Source organism: Acanthochromis polyacanthus, chromosome 11, assembly GCF_021347895.1.
Source record: "Acanthochromis polyacanthus isolate Apoly-LR-REF ecotype Palm Island chromosome 11, KAUST_Apoly_ChrSc, whole genome shotgun sequence".
Taxonomy (NCBI): Eukaryota; Metazoa; Chordata; class Actinopteri; family Pomacentridae; genus Acanthochromis; species Acanthochromis polyacanthus.
The window spans coordinates 35375913-35396473 of record NC_067123.1 but is presented as its reverse complement, the minus strand read 5'-3'; the positions used below and the strand labels follow the sequence as shown (position 1 = coordinate 35396473).

Below are 20561 nucleotides of genomic sequence, written 5' to 3'. Positions count from 1 at the left end.
TGGGCTCATTATTCTGCTGCAGAAAGAATACTCCTCCAGTGCTCGTTCTCCTTGGTGTGGGCTGTGGCATATTCAGCGCAGGTGTCAAAATCAAGAATCTGAAACACGACAACCTTGCACCATATTCCTACCATGTTTGAGCATTATTTTGCAGCATCATTCTCCAATCTGTTCGTCTTCTTACCCTTCTGTTACTGTCACATTCCTCAAACTTGGTTTCATCAGTAAACATGGCCAGTCATTCACTGTGAAATGCTACAATGTCTTATTCCATCCCAAGCGTTGAACCTTGTTGGTTTAGAGACCACTGCATGTCCTGTAAGATCGCTACTAAATAGCCTGATTTTAACAGCACTGCTGCCCACTGGAGTCTTGTGTTCCATATTTAGCAAATACTTGATCTGTGATGAAGTTTCTTGATGTATTGATCTTCTGATAGTCACTTTTGGTCTGCCTGATCGTGCTTTGGATACAACCCCCTTAGAAACCTTCAGGACAGCTGTGATTTGACACTAAGAAAGCTGCTCTTTGCTCAGAATAACAATTAGACTTCTGACATTTTCGCTTTGTTTTGATGCAATCTTTCCCACTATCACCATGTTACTTAGTAATCAGTGTTGTGTTGGAAACTTGAGGCACAGGGTTGCAGTGGATCGGGTCTGCTCTGGTGCTTTGCTCAATCGGATTGGGATTTGGAGGGTTTGGAGGCCGGGGTCAGCAGCTTTGACTCTTGTTCATGTTCCTCTATCTTTTTTATAGAAGTGTCTGTGATAGAAGCAAGAGGCTTTGTCCTATTTGGTGAGGACACCGGCCTTTGGGCTTGCCATTGCTATGGGGTGTATGCTGTTGAAGACATTTCACTCTTAGTCCTTTGAAGTTTGCTGTAGTGAGGTGTTTATTGGTATACAGGCATATGGTAGGCATCCCAATGCAGAGCATGAGTCTGTGAAGGGAAGCCGACCCAGAACATTTTCAAAATACGGAATTTATAGGGATGGTCCAATGGTAGGGAGGGGGCCTTATGTAAGTACAATGGTGAATTGTGGTTAATTTGCCTATGGTTGCTCATCAGTAATGTAGAGTAAGACAAAATAACAAAGAGTAATTGGATCAAGAGGTCTGATGAACAGTTGCAAATAGCAAAGGTGTGACAACAAAAGGTAGGAGGAGGTCTGCCAGACAGTAAGAATTGACAAACAATAAAAGAATTGTGGATATCCGTGGGAAATGGACTGAAGGAGTGACACTAGAAGTTATCTGTAGCAAAATGTGTGCTATTTTCTTCATCGATGCTTAGTTTTAAGACAAAGTTTAGGTGGATTGTATCACATGGCTGCCATGAGCCAAGGGTTCCCAACAGAACATCCCATTGTAAGAAGACAGTCAGTCTAATTCACTTCACCTGTCAGTGGTTTTAATGTTCTAGTGGTTCAGTGTGTCCAGTATACGTGTCTACATACACAAGTTATAATTATTTAAGTGTAGTTGGTTTTTGTTTCTCCTCGTTGAATAAGAATACACTGTCAGAATTCATTTCATGTCATTTTAACTTCAATTCATTCAGTTCAAACCCAATTATTCTATTAGGAGGAGTCATTTAAATGCACACAGTAGTCTGAGAGCAAACCACACAGAAGGCCATATGTGCACACAGACCCACACAAACGCATACAAACACAACAAGTTGATGGTTGGTAGCACCTACAGGGGGTCTCTGTTAGACTGAACCCAGATGCTTTTCAATGTGTGTGTATGAGGAGAGGATTAATTTGATGAATCTTTATGTGAAACGATCCCTTGTATCCTTGGCACGGGTTTATTTCTTCTTCTTCTTCTTTTTGTAATCTGTGTGTGTTTGTGTGTGTCTGTCTGTGTGATCCAGTGTATAGGATATTGGTCTTGGCAGTATGGAATTTAGTTAATTCCTCCAGCTAGTCTTCTAGCTTGATTAAATAATCGCTGATTTAATGCAAGTCAGTGTGTATCAACATGTGTATGTGTGCGTGCATCTGTGTGTTAAAAGCAGGCCTGACTTACTGCTTAAGCGAATTAAATGTAATTTCATTTTGAAAGACTTTGTTTAGAAAGCTCTCTTTTTTAAAATTTATTTTAGACCGCAGAGCGACTCAATCTAATTCTTTCTTCTCTTTCTCACTCCTCTCTTCTCTTCCATCTCTGCGTATCTATGTTTTGTCACATAATTTCAAGGACTTCAGCACTAGATTATATTTTTTTTGCATGGTTACTTTTATTTCACTGTGTAAGAAATACTGAGAATAAACCTGAATTTTATTTTGAAAATAGACTGAGAGTAGTTTCAAACTCAGCAGGTCATGTGCATGCCACCAGTCTGCCTTATTTCAAGTGAATGTGCACCGCTACAGTTTGAAGATGTCCCTCTATATTGGTTGCAGATGCTTAAGATACATTTGAGGGGCTGCAGGACCTAAACCTTTGGATACTTATCTATTCTGGCTAACTTTTAAAGATCTAAATGGCCGTGAAGTGTAAACAGTTGGTATAACATCTGTAAATTTTTGGCTTCAGGAGAATCTCAGAGTGGAGTTAAAGCCACAGCTGAAGTGTTCAGCCACTGTGTGGTTGCACCATATGCTAGATGTCGAACAAACATCAGATCCTCGAAAATTAAGTTATAGTTTATTACTGCGTTTTATGAGTAAAGTCACAGAAAGTCACTGAAAAGGGCCCAAAACGTCTGTTTGAATAGTAAGAATAGCAATCACTTGAACTCGTTTAATGGAAAGTTGGCGGAGCGGTGCAACCCTATAAAAGGCCAAAAACAAAATTCAGCTATTGAAGTTGGTCATGATACATGTAATAATAAAATGTAGCCTGTTTGCAGAGTGCATATTTTCCCAAACAAATAACAGTCAGGTCGCGTAGCCTCGTTTATGCGTTCTTGCATTAAATCTAACGCCACAAGGGACAGAAAGGCTTTCTGCGAGAGCTGTGCGTTCGAGCAGAGAGACTGACCAAACTGATTGTGAAAGTTATTAAACCAATAAATGTTGTTTTATGTGCAGCCTTCCCCTGAGTAGATTGTATGCTTAATTTCTGCTGGCTTTTTCATGTGCATCATGAGAGTGATAAAATCAGCAAACATGGTCAAGTTTTTTTCTTTTTTTAATGTACAGTCATTGTTTATACTGATCCTCTCCTCGGGATATTAAATTACCAGATTGAGTTAACTGGCTTTGTAGAATCTCTGTTTTTGATTATTGAAAATGGACACTTGTCATGTGCAGAGGACAGCTGTGCTCATAATAAGACCTATGCTGGTTGCTGATGCACACTACCTGCTGAAGAAACTCAACTTTCAGCATCAACTTTAAAGTTTCTTCCCCGATTAGCAAACATTGTTGTGTTTTGAGTGCATCTCCGTCTTTGCGAGTGTGTGCGCTGCCCCCATGCGTGTCAGAGGGCGTTGTTAGCGGTGCTGATTGAACGCTACTATAGGCTGCAGATAAATAGATGTCATTAAGACCCTGAGCTCTAATTACCGGCAGCCCTTTTCTGCAGGCTGAGGTGAGTGGGAGAGGCCAGGTATCAGCAATCAATCAGGGAAACAACTGATTCACACCCAGGTACACACCAACACACCCAGAATAGAGAGAAAACTGACCAAAGAAACCAAGACGGAAATGTACAGTGCTCTCTTCATGCAGTATCATCGTGTGTGTGTGTGTGTGTTGGTGTGTGTAGATGAGCCAATCAGCTGATGATTGAAAAGGAAGTGAGGGATCATGAGACATATTTTTTGTGTGCATGTGTGTGTACGTTTTGGGGCCTGTTTCTGTACTTTTTTGTGTAACTGATACATGAGCCGCTCCTCACACAGAGACACACACTGTGCTATCACTGTAGCGTAGTTTTAGAGTAGCCAAGATCCCCACAGAACACACACACACATTTCTTGGACTGTGGCCTCTCGTCCAAATCTAGCTTTCCTTCATTAGTGAGTGGAAGCAAATATTATCAGGTGTGTGTGTGTGTGGGTGTGTGTGTGGGTGTGTGTGTTGCAACGAGGGGCAGCTGTGGGGCCATATGTGAGTGATTTGGGCGCTCGGAGGGAAACTGAATTCTGATGACAGACGCACTGTTTGGCTTGCAACACTAGACACACACACACACACACACACACACACACACACACACACACACACACACACACACACACACATAGAGCAAGGGAGGGAGGAAGCGTACATCAATCAATCACCTGGCTCTGTCTCTCTACATGTGGTGACCGTATGGTGTGTGCACCATTCACACATATTCACACACACACACACACACACACACACACACACACACACACACACACACACACACACACACACACACACACACACACACACACAAACTCTGGCTCGGTGTGTCGCTGAGAGGATTTGGTCATGCAAGTGTTCTTCTGTCTGATGTCAAATGGAGAAAAACACATGTACCATAAAGACTGTGGTAATATTAGCTCAGGTGTTTATTATGTGCAGCATTACTGGAAACAGGATGCTTTATTTTACACATACTATAACTGAGAGACAAAGTAAGTTATTTTCCCCCCAGAATAAATAAACACATCTTCGGTGTTCTCTTTGTATTAAATCTTTGAACATTTTAAATTTTTTTTCCCGGCCTGATTCAGACAGCTTGAAGAATGTCATTATAAATGTGTGTTTATGAGCTAAAATTACAGCGAGGAAACAAAAGAGCTATTAAAACAAATTTCTCTGGCAATGGAAGAGGATGCGTAATCACTGACTAGTACAGATGTTTATTAAGTTCCTGATCTATTAAACTTCTTTGTGTGTGTGCACAATGCGGCAAATGAACTTGGGATTCAAAATAGTCCATGCTGTTACTTTTAAAAGTTCTCCAGCTTATCTGTGTCGCATTTGAACTGCATTCATTAGTGACAGAGATGTACCAAACTGTCGAATAATGCTCTTCAAATGTTTCTGCATTGCATGACTGAGGCCATACATGTGCATGTCTGTATGTGATGTGCGTTCCCAAAGAAAATATAAAGTGCTTAATTGTGCTGTGATCCTTGCGGTGCATTGCAGATTGCAAAAATAAACTCAGCAGCGTTTGTGCCCACTGGGCTCCTCTGCTTTTAGCTGGCAGCACAAAACAGCTGCTCAGAGGAAGTGCTGGTAGTGGCTCCATCTGCAGCTCTGAGACTACAGAAAGCCTGATTGAAGTGCGGCGCTCTTTTGTGAAAAGTTGAAATGTTTTTAACTCCTAGCACTGGGTGTTGTGAGCCCGCAAAAAAAAAAAAAAAAGAAAATGCTAAGCTCCCAGCACTGTCATGAACATAAAACAACAAGAAGCCAACACTGAAAGGAGAAGATCCCAGTGGACAAAACACCAGGATGGAGGGAAGGAGGGGAAACAGATTGGGATAGCAGAGAGAAAACAAGGTACAGAGAAGCTGTAGGTTTCAGCGAGCCATTTTCTAAAGTCATTTTTTATTTAACCTTTGTTTTGCCAGGTAAATTAGTTTGGAAGTAGTTCTCATTTTCGATAACGACCAGGTCAAGAGACAGCATACAGCAAGATGAACAACAAAAACAGGTTACATATTCAGCAAATCAGACAGTATTCCAAAAACAAAATACGCAGACTTCTAAAAATAGAAAGGCTAAAAATGCTGTGAACAGGTGCAGTGGTCCTGAAGTGTTTCTCCAGCTGATTTTTTTTTTTTTAAATGACGAGTGATATGTATGAGGATAGTTTTTGGGACTTTTGTAGAGAGTTCCAGTCATTAGCGGCAGAAAACTGAAATGAGAATTGACCGAGAGAGGTACGGACTTTGGAGCCATGCAAGTAGACGGATATTAACATTCACTAACCAGCTCCTGCATCGTGGTAGCAACAACCGAGGATCTCTCCATGGCTGTGTTAGCATCTGAAACAATTGAAATTGCGATAGGACTGGAACTGACTAACGAGACAAGAAAACGAAGATGGGAAAGGAGCAAAGATGCAACTTTAAGAAGAGGAATGGAGGAAGAGGTGGTTGGATAGACAGGCAGAGAGAGAGAGAGAGGCAGAGAGAGTCATGGAGGAGAAAGATGAGGTATGCTGTCCTCTCAGGGTCATAAAGGTGGTGAATGGGGCCAGAGGCTTAATGGGATGGAGAAACGTTGTGATTGGCTCATTACTGTGATGGAGCACGTTGCCTCAACAATTGGCCTTTTCACCCCACCCCTCCCTCCACCCCCACCCTTCCTTGCAGACACTACTTGTCTATGCACCACTGCACCCTGAACTGCAGAGGTGTGTATATGAGCACACTAATACAGTAGAAGTCAAACAGTCGCTTGTAAAGTACCTGCCGCATTTCAGATAAACAGTGAAACACTTTATGCTACAAGGTGAAAGCATAACTCATCTCATCCTGCCGCTTTCAAGTAGTACTTGACTAAATCACCGCAGTATCTCATATCTTTCTTGGGAGCGTCTGAGAGACACACGTTCACATTTAAAATACAAACAACTTGTTCAGCTCAACTACAGCGTTTTTTCTTCTCTGAGGAATATTTAGGTGTTTTTTTTTTATTAACCTTGCACTAGAAAATCAGAGAAGAACAATGTTCTGAGTAGGATTTCCCATTAGGCTTGATAAATGAGAGCCCATCATTTCTCTGCCACCAAGCCAATCTGCTCTCCCTCTCCTCTCTCTCTTCTAGCCTTTCTACCAGTCCATTGTTCTTGAGTGGCATGAACATTAAAAAGGAATTACAACTTATGTCAAGATTTTCCTTTCTTTTTATTCCTTCTTTTCTCTCCGTGACATGGTGTCTTTCTTATCCTACATGTCATTCTATATACATATATATTCTTTTACTTTCACTCTCTAATCTTGCTTCTCTTTGTCTCTCCATAGCGGCGCAGAGGAAGTGGAGTTTTCTGTGCAAACTGTCTGACCACCAAGACATCACTGTGGAGGAAAAACGCTAATGGAGGCTACGTCTGCAACGCATGTGGTTTATACCAAAAACTACATTCAGTAAGTCATAAACAAACAGATATGTGAACAGATGCACATTTGGACACAGATCCTGTTATGCTCTGAAACCCCAAAGTGTTTCTGAGTGTTTTTGACACACTGTTTACTCTTTTTTTTTTTTTTTGTCTGCAATATAAAGTCCTGCATCACTATGGCAACAGTTCAACAACCTCTAGGAGTAGAGAGAATTCAGATATGTCATCTGCACACTATGACACAGGTTTAAAAATGTGGGGAAAAAGGAACTTAAATTGCTTTGAATTTAACACAAATTGAAAAACCTCAATCAACATGTGCCCTCAGGTGTTACGAATGCTGGAAAAATGTTTCATTACTTGGGTTTTTCATTTGTTTCCATGCTTGTCTCCCATTTGCCCTGTTTAGACACAGCCAGCAGTTCAGCCCGGTTCACTCAGGTTCACCCAGTTTGTTTCTGAATTGTTATCATGCAACATTTCATCACATCTGAGTCAGTAATGGCTTTTCAGGTGCACTAAGGAATGCAGAATTTTTTGTTTTTTTGCAGAATCTGGGTAGTGCAAGTTTGAATTTGGTTTCACTTCCCAAAAGAAAGACATATAATGAGCAGTTCAAGGACCATCAGAAATTGAAAAGCCAACGATTCTTTCTGTATTCATACTCTCTGATCTGAAAAGACGTGGGTTTTTTTTTACCTTAACGTGCCTTTTTAAACTCACTGGATGGTTCTGGAGTTCAGAGAGTTAAACATCAGCCACACACTGTACACCCATTATCTAAATCTTCTTCCAAACAATCTATGAGATAGACAAATTAAATTCCCAAAACAGTGCAAATATGGAGAGAATTAAATGGAAGCCAAATAATACCTACAAGGGAGATGAAACTCGGGTCGATCATCATACAAAAGTTAATTTGAAAGACTGATCTCATATCCACCGATATGAGACTAGCATTTATTCACTCATAAAGGTTGTATTTTATAGACTCTGCTGTGTTTTAGTGCATCCACAGAGTGGCTTTGACCACTAATTATCAGTCCTTCTGTCTGGGCAATTAGCATATAATGCAAATTAAATGGTGCATGCTGCAGTTAAGCTCTTGCATATATTCCGTGCGTCCCACTGTGAAAAAGTAATATCGTGGAGAAAAAAAAGTATATTTGATTTGGTGGGTGCTGGGAGTTACAGAGCATTACAGCAGCCACAGCGAGCCAGTTCCATGGAGTGAGAAATATGGTGGAATGAATCAACTTTACCATCTAAGCCTGGGGAAAGTCTATGGAAATCCCAAATTTAATTAGACTCATGAATTACAGATGAGATAAAGAGTCAGCCTGGAATTTAGTTGACTTCACAATATCAAGCCTTTTCACCTCCGATAAGTTTGAAGGTGTTTAAGCTAAGCACCACTAATGCCACTTCAGTATACCTGTTCAATATGCATGCTTCACTTCAGGGTTTACAAATATCGCAAGTCTTAAGCGAGAACACATAGATGTACACACACATATATATGCCAGATTCATGTTCACATCCTGCCCGTTTAAACTCGGCCCGTAAAATCTCAATGTGAATGTTTTGGTGCGATAAATCACAGCCTTAATAAATGTATCAGTGGGCTGCCCATGTTACAACCCAGAGCAGCGTGCTGTAATTATCGAATGGAGCTTTAAAGACCTTTTAGAGGATGACAAGCCATTGAAGTTTACTCCTTCCTGCTCCTGCTCGTGTCCTTGGTTCAACCCGTTTCATCTCATCTGCTGCTCCAATCACGTTCCCGCTCCCTCCACTCTTGGCAATCTTCACGACAACCATATTTTATATCCCATAATAAAAGTTTTATATGCTCTACACACATTATTAGAGAGGATAGCAGCTAGTAAAACACTTGAGAGTGAGTGAGAGAGGGGAAGGGAGAGTTATGAATAAAGAGGAAGAAAAAGGTGGACACAAAGAGGGAGAGGAAGGAAGGGGTGAAGGCAAATAAAGGAGAGGAAGACAAAGAAAAGGGAGAAGATTAAGGTGGAGTGAGGACAGAGATAATGAAGGGGCAGGGTTTGTGTGAAGAGATGGAGGGACATGGAGAGAATGCAGAGGGAACATTGGAGAGGAGACGGAAACAGACAGATAGAGAATTATGTGGAGCAGCAGTAAGACAGCCCAGGTATTCAACCAGACCAAGCCTGCAGCGATAAAAGTGCTCAACAATGCAGCTGCCTGGTGTGTGTGGGTGTTTGATTGGTGGTTTGAGTACCTGACATACGCAAGATTGTACACACAAACACTCCTATAAATGAGCATTTGCACTTTATGTACAACCAACTGACAAATTAATGGAGAGCCCCTCGATCCCTACGGTGAGAGCATTTAGTTTCTCTTCTGTGCTTCTATGCTGTTTACTGCCACGATTTGGCTCCATTTGTCGCCCTAAAGGGAAGCGTCTCTGAAAATCAATACAAACTTTCTCTGAGTGATCACCTTTGTCTTGTGTTGAAACATTTTTAAGCTGAAGCAGTGGTTTCCTTCAGGATGCACAGTGTCTTCATCCATAGGACAGAAGGAGTCACTGAAGGGTTTAACTCCATGAACTTGGATGTTTTTTTTTACTTCTGTTGCATTTTTATTCACTCTGGGTTCACTTTTCACTGTGATGTTAAGTCTTGAACCTCTATGGAAACAACACACCCTTGTCTAGAAGTAGAGAGAACTCACACATTTGTACAGTAAAAGTTCTCATGTGTCAAGTGTCCCTCTATAGAGATTTGAGATCCCAGGAACGTCTAGTAAGGGAATAATAGCAACAATTTGGGAAAATATGACACAGCGTACTGCAGTGATTGTATGGTTAACTCTGAGTTGATGGTCTTAGTACAGTGTTGATGTAAAATGATTGTTTCTGAGCACCCAGATAGCTCAACAGGTTGAGCGAGTGACCTGTGAACAGAGCTTTTTATCCCCAACGCAGTGGTCTGCGTTCGATTCCAGCTTACATTCCTGCAAGTCCTTCTCCCTGCTTTTGTTGTCTGCTTCTCGACTTACCTATCAAATAACGCCAACAAAATGGCAAATTTAAAAAAAAAAAAAACACCAAAACTTAAAATGATTGTTTCTGACCAGTAATATTTAACTGAATAGTGCAGGAACAGTTTTCATAAACTATGCATCTATAAATTGTTAAGAAAGAGGAAAAAAAGTTGAATTTCTTTGATTAAACATTTTTCTAGGTGCCCACAGGTGTTGGATACACCACTAAAAATGTTGGCTCTACATATTCTATTTTATTCTTCATTTTTGATTGGTTTCTATTCTTGAATCCTCTCTGTCTTGTGTAAGCACACCCTCCAGTTCAGCCGAGAAATTCCACAATTTTTATCACTTTTATTTGCAGATGAGTCAGTCGAGGCTTTTTGATTGCACAGAGGGGTGCAGAATTTTTATTCTTTTACAGAGTTTGTTCACTGCAAAAGACTTACTTTTGCCTGATTTTTAAACGAGACAAAATTTGATCAAATATCACAATTTCAGGATTGGAATTGGTTGCTTTTCTCAGTAGAAGCGGAAATTGCACATGATTAATTTATCAGAAAGCCCAACAGGATTCTTCCTGTTTTTACAGTTTCTTGCAATGCACGTCCCCCATGTGATGCCACAACAGCTTCAGCTAACATCCACATGAATACTAGGACCTAAATGTTTCCAGCAGAACACTATGATCAGTGTTAGTGGATTCACCTGTCAGTGGTTTTAATGTTGTGACTAATCGACATTAGTCCTCTTGAGGGTTTTTGCACAGCTGGTCACATAAGACTGGTAGACTTAGGATTGCTACCATCAGTGTGGTAATCATTTTTAGACACAAGACGTGCAGCAGAACAGTCCTGGAGTTGTGTGATAAATGACTCTCCTCCTCTTAAATATTTTCAGTAGCCGCTCCACAGTGACTGATACACTCCTCAGTGAGAATGACAGCCTTTGCCCTTTCCATCGACACACATACAGACATGCTTTAATGCCCATGCTCTGGAAGACACGCATTCAGTCGCAGGCGTATGGCCGTCCACATAGATACACATAGAAATATGAACACAGAGACACACAGAAGGATGCTGTGGATCATTGTAGGGGATCCAAATGTAAACACAGGATGGATTTTGAAAGCTTTTTTTTCTTTAAATACAAGTCTTCACACTCCCTTCTTTTTTGCTTTTTATCCACTTCAACACCACTTTGATTGTTCAATGTCCCTGCACTGTGATTTCACATATAGCCATCTTATCGTGCTTTGTTTTCCTCTCTACATGGGGATCGGTTTTCATCCACCACTATGAATATATACGCACAGACACAGATGGGGATTTCTCAAGACTAAGAAATTACATTAAAACACAAATAGTTACACAGTTACAAAGTTCTCAAAGCTGCTTTTAAGACATTTCAACTTAGCAGTGTGAATGTAAGTACAATTTAAATAAACTTTGAAAAGCTGTTTTCTACACACTAGTTAAATTCGACTTTGTTTAAATCATTGCTGTGTGGATATCAGTATTCATAATGTGTGTTTAGGCGTTTAATTATGGCAGGATAGCAACTGATTTATTTATTTTGACTAGCCATTTAAAGCTGTAGCAGTTTATTTTACTAGCAGGAAACAATGATTTTTTTTTAGGAAATTTGCTGCTGCTTGTTTGAGTAATTGGTTTGATTTTTATTATTTAATTTTGATGTTAATACAAAAAATATTGTACTCTGAGTAGGAGAAATTACTTCTTGTCAAATAAAATTTGATTCTTGACGCTGAACTCCACTTGCACATCAGATATAAGTGCACCCCCTTGTGGTGAGGGCAGAAAACACAGTCTGAAGGCAGGCTGTATGTGTTAGTCTATTGGTCAGTTTAACATGTCAGTTAATTGTGTTTGACCCAGTTCCATTTGAAATAAGATATTTTAAAATTTTTTCTCTCATGGAAGAATTTATTGGGATAAACAACTAAAAAAACAAATGGCTTTAGCTCTTTCGTGGATTATGGTGCAGATTTATTGCTCTGCTTTTGTATTTTTCACCGAGTTTCAAATGGCTTTATGTTCAAACATTCACTTTTTTGGTCATGTGTTCAGTTCTATGACTAATCTTGTTTTTGTTTTTTAAGATAAAAATCACGAGGCACGACTGATTAGTCAAAGCAGAGAGATGTCTATTTCTTTCTTTATTTTTTTATCCAGTTGATTGCACCATTGGCATTCAAACTAGGTTCTTTATCTCTGAAACCACTTGTGCATTAAAAATGAATTTCATCGTAGTCAAGTAATGCTGGGGTATGTATGCTTGACATTTATTAGAGAGGTCAGCAACTTCATCCGCATCAGTAGTGTGAAGTGATAAAGCAGAAAAATAAGAGGAATTATCAGCAGATGGTTTGCTAACTGTCTAATTCCCTTCTGTTTATCATATTCTCTTTTTTGTTTCTTTTGTCTTATAGACACCCAGACCTCTAAATATCATCAAGCAGAACAACGGTGAACAAATCATCCGACGGCGAACCCGAAAGCGCCTCAATCCTGACTCGCTGTCGTCTGAAAACCCGGCCCCCAAGCAGCAACGAGTCACCAACGAGGAGCGCATGAACGGGGAGGAGTCGGACAGAAGCTGTGCTTCGGTCAAAAACCAGCAGCCTTCCCCTCGCTCGCGCTCACCGCGATCCACTCAAGCCTTCTTAGCCAATCAAACGTTGGAGATCCACAGACGTATGCCGCCTCTTCTCCTCCCTTCACATCCCCCCTCCTCAATGGTAGCCGAGGGCAACGGGGGCATCACTGAGGTGGGGATACCATCAAAAGTAGAGGGTGGTAAAGGAGGAGGGGGATCAGAGAGAGGCAGCCCGATTGAAAAGTACATGCGTCCATCCAAACCGTCTAGTTATTCACCTCCTGGTTCACCCATTGAAAAATATCAGTACCCCCTGTTCTCCTTACCCCTACCGTTAACCTTGTCTCCAGATCTGACCCCTGAGTCAGACTGGCTCAGATTCTGGACCAAGTATAAGATGGCCGCCGCCTCTGGGGTTCCTGGTAGCATCAGTAATCTAAGCAGCCCCGGCAGCCTTGGAAATAACGCTCATTATCTCAGTGCGATGGTGACTCCAGTACAGCATCATCAGCAAAGCTACACGGTGCCTTACTGCGCCTCTCCTTACTCTCCTCTTCCACCTCCTCCAGCTCCTGCTCACTATCCTCCTCCTCCTCTGCACACCCAGACCTCCTCGTCACCGTCATTAGAAAACGATGCTCCTCTGGATCTTGCAATAAGACAAAGAGACACTGGTGCTGTGAACGCGCATGTGTCAACAAACGGTGCAGAGAGGAGAAGGCAGGAGTTGCCACTAACTGAGAGGTTGAGAGGAAACTGGAAAGGAGAGAAAATGGAGGAGGAGAGGACAGATGAAGGAGGGAATCCGGGTGAGGAGATGGGGAAGGAGGTGAAGGATAATTTGACAAAATGTCAGTCAAGCGTCCCGTCAAATCGCACAATGGTGGAAGTGGCCACGCAGGATGACCTGACCAACCGCTGCATCCACTGCGGGATCTACTTCCTGGATGAAGTTATGTATGCCCTGCACATGAGTTGCCACGGTGACAAGGGACCATACCAGTGCAGCTTTTGCCTCCACCTGTGTGTGGACCGGTATGATTTCACCACACACATACAGAGGGGCTTACACAGGTACACAGACAAAAGTTCACAACAGAAAGGTCACACGCAAGACGGCATGATTCAGAACGCCACCGAGCGTGAGAGTCCGAATGTGACGACGGAGGAGAAAGACGGGGAGGATCAGTGTGAGGTCACAGGTCAGAGCGATGATGTAATAGGAACATGTGAGGACGACCAAGCAAAGGAAAACACAGGCAGCGACGCCAATGACAATGAAACGGAAGCTGAAACGGAGGTAAGAGAAGATGAACTTGCCGTTGCAAACCAGGAATCAGAAGGCAAAGTGGCGTCAGATATCAGTGACGACATCACAGAAAACACAGAGGTCACGGTTGTTGCTGACTCTGAAAAGTTGGATAATAACACAGAAGGAAATTAAATCATGTCTTTGACTCACGCGAACCTTTAAGAACGTGTTATTGGATGAATAAGCTGTATGCCTTCATGTTCCTGGAGGCGAGCTCATGTCAAAATGGGCTTATCCTGGGCACTAAATAGAACACATCCTTATGCTGGAAGCACTTGGCTGTCAAATGGTCAAAAATCATTGTAGGATCCAGCTGAACAGCAGCAGGCACAGTTTGGAGAAATAGCCGGAATCCTCTGTTGAGTGACAGTCACTTGACAGCTCTGTGGCAAGAATTCAACAACGGAGTCCGGGCATGCAGTTAAAATCACCTTTAATAAACAGCCACTTCTTGTGCTTTCCATCTAAGAGGATTTGGAAGCTGGACTGAAAGTTGGACTGGTCACATTTAGGATGAGTCTGAGGAGCTCAACTCTTAGCCACCATACAGCAGAGCAAAAAAGATAAAGAAAGCTAGACGCAAAGCAGATAAACTGAGCTGAACTGATTTCTTATGCACCAAGCTAACAAGCTGGTCCAAACTAGTCTGGTGTATCATTCAGACTGTTTTATGTTGGTACAACCAGATCTGATCTGGTTCGAACTTCTTCTTCTTCTTGCCCAGAGCATGTGTTTGTTTTTTTTGTTTGTTTTTTTTGTTTTCTCTGTGCAAATGGATCAAAAACCAAAACCTATTTTGACTATTTGAAGCCAGTTTGGGCTGGATTCCAGTTCATTTGGTGGTACAACATGATCAGTTGGTTTCTTTCACTTGTGCCGTATTGTTTGTCAAACTGATGGAGTTCTTGGATCAATGCAAAATCGCCGTCGGGTCATCGGTGTCCCCAAAACGGTAGAGTGCTGGGGTTTAGCCATGACTTTTTGAACTGCTTACAGCCAGTTTCATCTGATAAAACTCCAGACCGAAGTGTTCTCTTCATCCATTGGGATTAAAACCAAGTGACATTATTTTCTACCTTCCTCCGTGCCATGATACTAGCTATGTGCCTGGCTGCCTGCCTAATAGAACAACCATCTATTAACCTGCTTAACATTTATATTAATAATAACAATGGTAATAATAATAATGATGACGATATCGTACAAAAAATGCAATTTGCTACACTTTCGTATATAATATGTTATTTTGTAAAGGCAAATAATGCTTTTTTGCAGGAAATGGTACTATAAAAAGTAGTCTATTTGAGTTTTTGAGTTCTATTTGTTTGTTTTTCTTCCTCTTGTTTTTGAGCTATTTGTTGTTCATGTCCTTAATGAGACTTCGATATAACAGCCGTCTAACAGAAATGGTACAACAAGAAAGAAAAAAAAAAAAAAGAGGGGGTTGTGTGCATGCGTGCATTTGTGTAACTGCATTTATGTGTGTAAGGATCAAAGGATGCGTCCGTCCCCAAGTGATGATGTAAACATAATGAAGGCTTGCGCTCAGTTTTTCAGTCCTCAGGGGTCACACGTGTTGCACACCAACCCACCTGTTTCACAGCATGTGACACATCATTTTTACATGTTAAATGCTCTAACGGTTTTAGCATGGTACATAATGTTCTCTTATATATGTTCTTGTTGTGTTTTTTTATGTTCATAGGTCAACATGGTCTTAGTATGTAACTTTTTTTTCTGTATGTCTACATATTGTTAGGTTACACAGTTTTATAGAGAGACTTAGGAACTTAGGGAGTAAAACCCTAAATTTTATCAAAAGGATCAATTGTTTGGGCTAGCTGTATGAACTTTTTGCTCTGTATTGAGTCTACAGAGTTCCTTGCCTACAGTGTTTTATCTCATTGCTGAAAGTTTGGTAGGTTACCTCTATGTAGCATGTTAGCATCGTATAAAATTTGCAAAATATGTTGCCTTTTCTATGGATGGGAACTGTTACACGTTAGACCGAAATAATACTGAAAAAAAACATGAGATGACGTTGTAAAAGTTACGTTTTTAGAATTCTATGAAGTAAAATAATCATGTTGCTTTCAACTCCAGCTAATACGTCACATAATTTGGCCATTCATTACTGCTTTCAATCCATCTTGCAAGCACGATACAGGAAAAAAAAAACTCCATCTGCTCTGTTGAATAGTTTCCATAACCGAGTCTGTCTTTAAGCCAATTTTTTTGCAGTTTTCGTCTTTTGTCACTGAAGACGTCAGGTCCTCGAAAGTCTCCCCTGTTCTTGACAATGGAACAATATGGTGGCCATCTTGTTTATTTTTCTACTGAGAGAATAACTTCTCCAGCCTTGCTGCCTTAGTTGCTAGAAAACACAAAAAATAAAGGAATCATCAAGGGACTCCTTTGAAGGAAATATTATAAGGCCGAAATAAAATCAAAGACGTTAAAGAATGAACAAAATAAAGATATTTTTCTACGCTTATCCAAAATACGTGAATGAAAAATATTCCGCCTAGTGCCTGGTAACTTGTACCATTTTTTCAAACAGGTATGTTTTGTTGTCTGTGTTAAAAAATGTTATGTAAGCTATGAGTCACGTCAGGCAGATTGATTCCCACATGCACCAAGTTGTCTGAGTCATTGTTTATGATACTTGACTGTCTGGTCAGACTTTTCATGTTCAGCCCACAGGAAAGACCTATTTGCTTTTGTTTGGGTTGCTATGCTAACTGTCAATCGCTAGTTACCTATTTTTCAAATAGTTTTTTTGCATGGATGTACACTACTTTGTAGAAACATTGAGCCGTTTGCCTCAGTTACTTCTATGAAAGACACAATAAGAGGAAAATGCTCTTTACTGTGTATTTGGAGAAGTGTGCCCATATCATGCTGAAGGTGATGTTCATTGCTCATGCACTAAGGTTACTAAGGTTAGCATTAGTGCTACTACCTTTGTAGCCATTCTGGATAAATAGTCTAAAGTAGCTACTATTTACCTGTCATGCATTTACAAGCAGTTACAAACTATGTATAGCTCCTCTTATAAATTTAGCCAAATCACTTGTATTACTATTAATACTGGAGGTTTTTGACTTTAAAATACAAGTCAGATGTGATGCTGATTAAAAAAATTTTTTTTCCCAACTATAGGTTACTCTAAGGTGCTAAGGAGGAGATTATTATTCATTTTTCTCACGGGATCGACATTTTGTTGGTTTCTGAAGACAATTGGATTTTAGCTTTTATCAACAAAATACAATAAATCCATCCTTCTGTTTAGAACTCATCGAGAAATAATAGTTTTGGCGGGAGCAGGGCTAACACTCTTAATATTCACAAAATTTCCCTCTGGGGATAATAAAAGTCTGTCGAAGTCTATTTACCTTAAGTCAAACTTTTCTGTATGAAAACCTTGTATGGCTGAGCATCATGTATTTGAGCAAAGCATTTCAGGTTCTTTTAAAATGCTGAAGGTGTATTGCATTGTACATGATTCAGACCACCTGTTTGACCATGACTGTCTGAATAAGACACAACAAAAGACTAAGAAACCTTCAGTCTCTCAGTACAGCAGATTTACAGTGAAGTCTGGCTGGACGAATGAGCTCAACTCCTTCACCACGTACGGTTCGACTATCCATATTACACATATCAAGTGAAGGCATCTTAACTCCATTAGTTTCATGCTTCTGAACCGTCTTTTATTTTGAAGTTTGCCCTTCATTTGGTGACCAGGTCTCATCATATAAGTAAGCGGTCTTATTCTTTTGCTCTAATGTGTTTTTAGTATAAAATTTTTGGGGTACCTCTTAAGGGGCTGCTCGTGAAATAAAGAACTGTTTACAATTGTAAATGTAGCAACAAAAAAAAAGAGAAAAGGCATTCGGCACACGGCATTCTTAAAAGACAGAACAAAGGGATGGATGGAGGGATACCTGCTGAGATGGATGAATGGGTGCCTTTGAAGAATATGTGGAGAGAAGGTGGATGAATAAACGGAGGATGGGATCAAATGTTGCTTGTAGTGGCCGATGAAAAGAGATTCGGTTGATATATCCCCTCTCTTTCGTTTGCCTCTTTACCTCCCTTCAGTGTCACTTCTATCCTTTTCATCTGCTGTTTTTAATGTAACGTTCACTTTCCCTCTCCAGCTTGTCTTTTGTTTTGGTGTCCACCTGCTGCAACTATCCTCCACCTCTCATCTCTCCTCTATTCCTCCATTTTCCCTGCATCTTTTCTTTTGATAAATGTATGAAGGTCTTCTCACTTTGGAGTCAGATTGAGGAGGTTTTAAATGGGAGTTGAGTGATTGCGTCACACCATGTTACATCCAAAGCTGACACGTTGACCTATCCGCTTGTGTTAAGTTCTAAAATGTTGGTTGAAAGAATTTATTGCAAGAAGTATTTATTTCCTGGAAGCAACCTTGGGATTCTCTCACATTTGGGTTCATTTATTTTCCAAGAGGACCGACATATGATAAGAATAGAACATCCAGTCTTTTTAAAGGATTCTTCAAAAAGACGTTCTCAAGATTTTCATGGGATTTCTATTAAACAGTTGGAGGAGGATTGCAAAATTAAAAGGATGAACTAGTTTTGCCTTTCCTTCTGCGAAATCTGGGTTTACATTGCATCTTGATGAACCACGAGGATTTCTCAGTGGGGCTGGAGGCAAATACAAATTCTGATGCCAAAATGTTTCAGTAGTTCAGCTTTTGAAGGAAAATGCTTTCCCTTACCGAGTTGAAAGTAAAGAGAGCAGCCTTGATGATTCAAACTTTTGCTCATGCACTTTTCATACTGTAAGTGCTCTGCAGAAACCCTGTACTGTCGTCTTTTGTTCAATTGCCAATAATGACTCCCACAAATCACGTAAGGATACTGTATTTCTAAAACATAAATAGATATTCGTGTTTAAAGGAAACTTGGGAGAACTTTTCAGATACATTGACTGTATGTTTTTAGGTTTGGTGGCATTTCAAATCAGCGTTTACATCAGGAGGCCTTTACAAGTGTTTTAAATTTTTTTGTCTTTGTCAGAATGTGTTATAGAAAATGATGCTGTTGCTTGCACTCCATTTATTATGTTCTTATTGCCAAGGAAGGGACAACACAAACACACAAACATACACACACATACACACACGCAGTGGTACGGATGGAGTGTACATTTTGGGGTGTACAGTGTTAACCAAGGCCAGTTTATTATTGGCCAGACACACACACACACACACACACACACACACACACACACACACACAGCAAATATGTACATTTAATCAATATATTTTAAGTAGAATTTTGTCTCTATTCAGTTGAATGGCTTTTATAGAAAAAAAATGGGATTTTTTTTAGGTTATGTTCTCTCTCATGTTGTATTTTATTCTGCTACTTTCTGTACGTTATTGTTTTTAGGTTTTGTTTCATGCAAAAATGATATTTCAACAACATATTTTGACAGCCAAGAAAAGTTTGTTACACAGCTAAACTTGAAGAATAATGTTGATGATGATGATAATAATTAATAAAAGTAATAACAAACATGCTTCAAGTGGACAATGGGTGATTTGTTAAGAATTTGTTTATTTTTTTACATGTGCATATAGTGTGTTTATATGCTACACATCCTATTGTGAGTGAAATGAGTCAACACTATGGCAGCCTGCAGTGTAGTGATGACAGTTTCTAAAATGTAAATTCAGGTTTCATGGGTTTCATACGGTCATAAACAAAAGTTTACCCAGTGACTCCTATGACTGAATTTTCTGTAACAAAATCATTGAAACCTAGCAGTGGCATAACTATACGATGCACTTTATAGTTAAAAACAATTGTTTGCACAGATGATTTTGGAATCTCTGTCTTCTTTGAAATGATTTAAAAGGACTTTCCCCTTGTTCAAGTGAATAATTTGCCTTTTTTTTTGTATCTCGGCTGATCTACTCTGACTTTCCAATGATGCATCAAATTGGTTCAGAGGAGTCACCAGCTGTAGTCACAAAGCTAGGAGGCCATGACACTAAGAAAATTTGATGAACACAACTGATAATTCCTAGCATAGCCGCGCTAGACAACCCACGGCAACAAATTTAATTCTCTGCCAGGGTGGGTCTAGTTACCCTCGGTAAGCCTCGAGGCTGGATGCTCCTAAAACTGGCCGACGAATCACCATGAAGTGTAGAGTCAGAAGGCGGGCGTAACAAAGTGACGACAGAGGCGCGACGATTCTGACAGAAACAACCGGAAACAAGGATAGACAAGAAGATGGCTGCACACAATAAACAGTTATCCTTCGACTCGGCTTTGGCCACAGCCCTTAAAGATTTGAAGCTAAAATTCAACTTGAAAGATAAACAAAGGATAAGATAAGAAAGATAAATAAGGCTTCACCGAACTCCCGCATCCTCTGATTTCCGGCGCTCTAGGAACTCTGTCAGCCTATTCGTTGCGCTGATTGGTTGTATGCCTACCCAATTGCTGCAGAGTGGTTTGAAAGACAACCTTTTAGCCCGCCTCCCTCCCTGTCGAGAGTTCCTAGACCCTTGCGTCTTCAGACCTGGGTCTAGAGCAGCTAG

The 20561-nt window shown here is 40.4% G+C and overlaps 1 protein-coding gene across 2 annotated transcripts in view; it reads left to right on the top strand.

The window, feature by feature from the left end:
* trps1 (trichorhinophalangeal syndrome I) overlaps positions 1-19531 on the top strand; it is a 133304-nt gene extending 113773 nt beyond the window's left edge. For both annotated transcript variants that reach the window (XM_051955806.1, XM_022215262.2), the window contains exons 10-11: positions 6911-7033; positions 12494-19531. In XM_051955806.1, the coding sequence (XP_051811766.1) occupies positions 6911-7033; positions 12494-14104 (1734 nt within the window). In that variant the 3' untranslated portion in view covers positions 14105-19531. The remainder of the gene's footprint in view (positions 1-6910; positions 7034-12493) is intronic.
* Positions 19532-20561: the final 1030 nt, after the last annotated feature.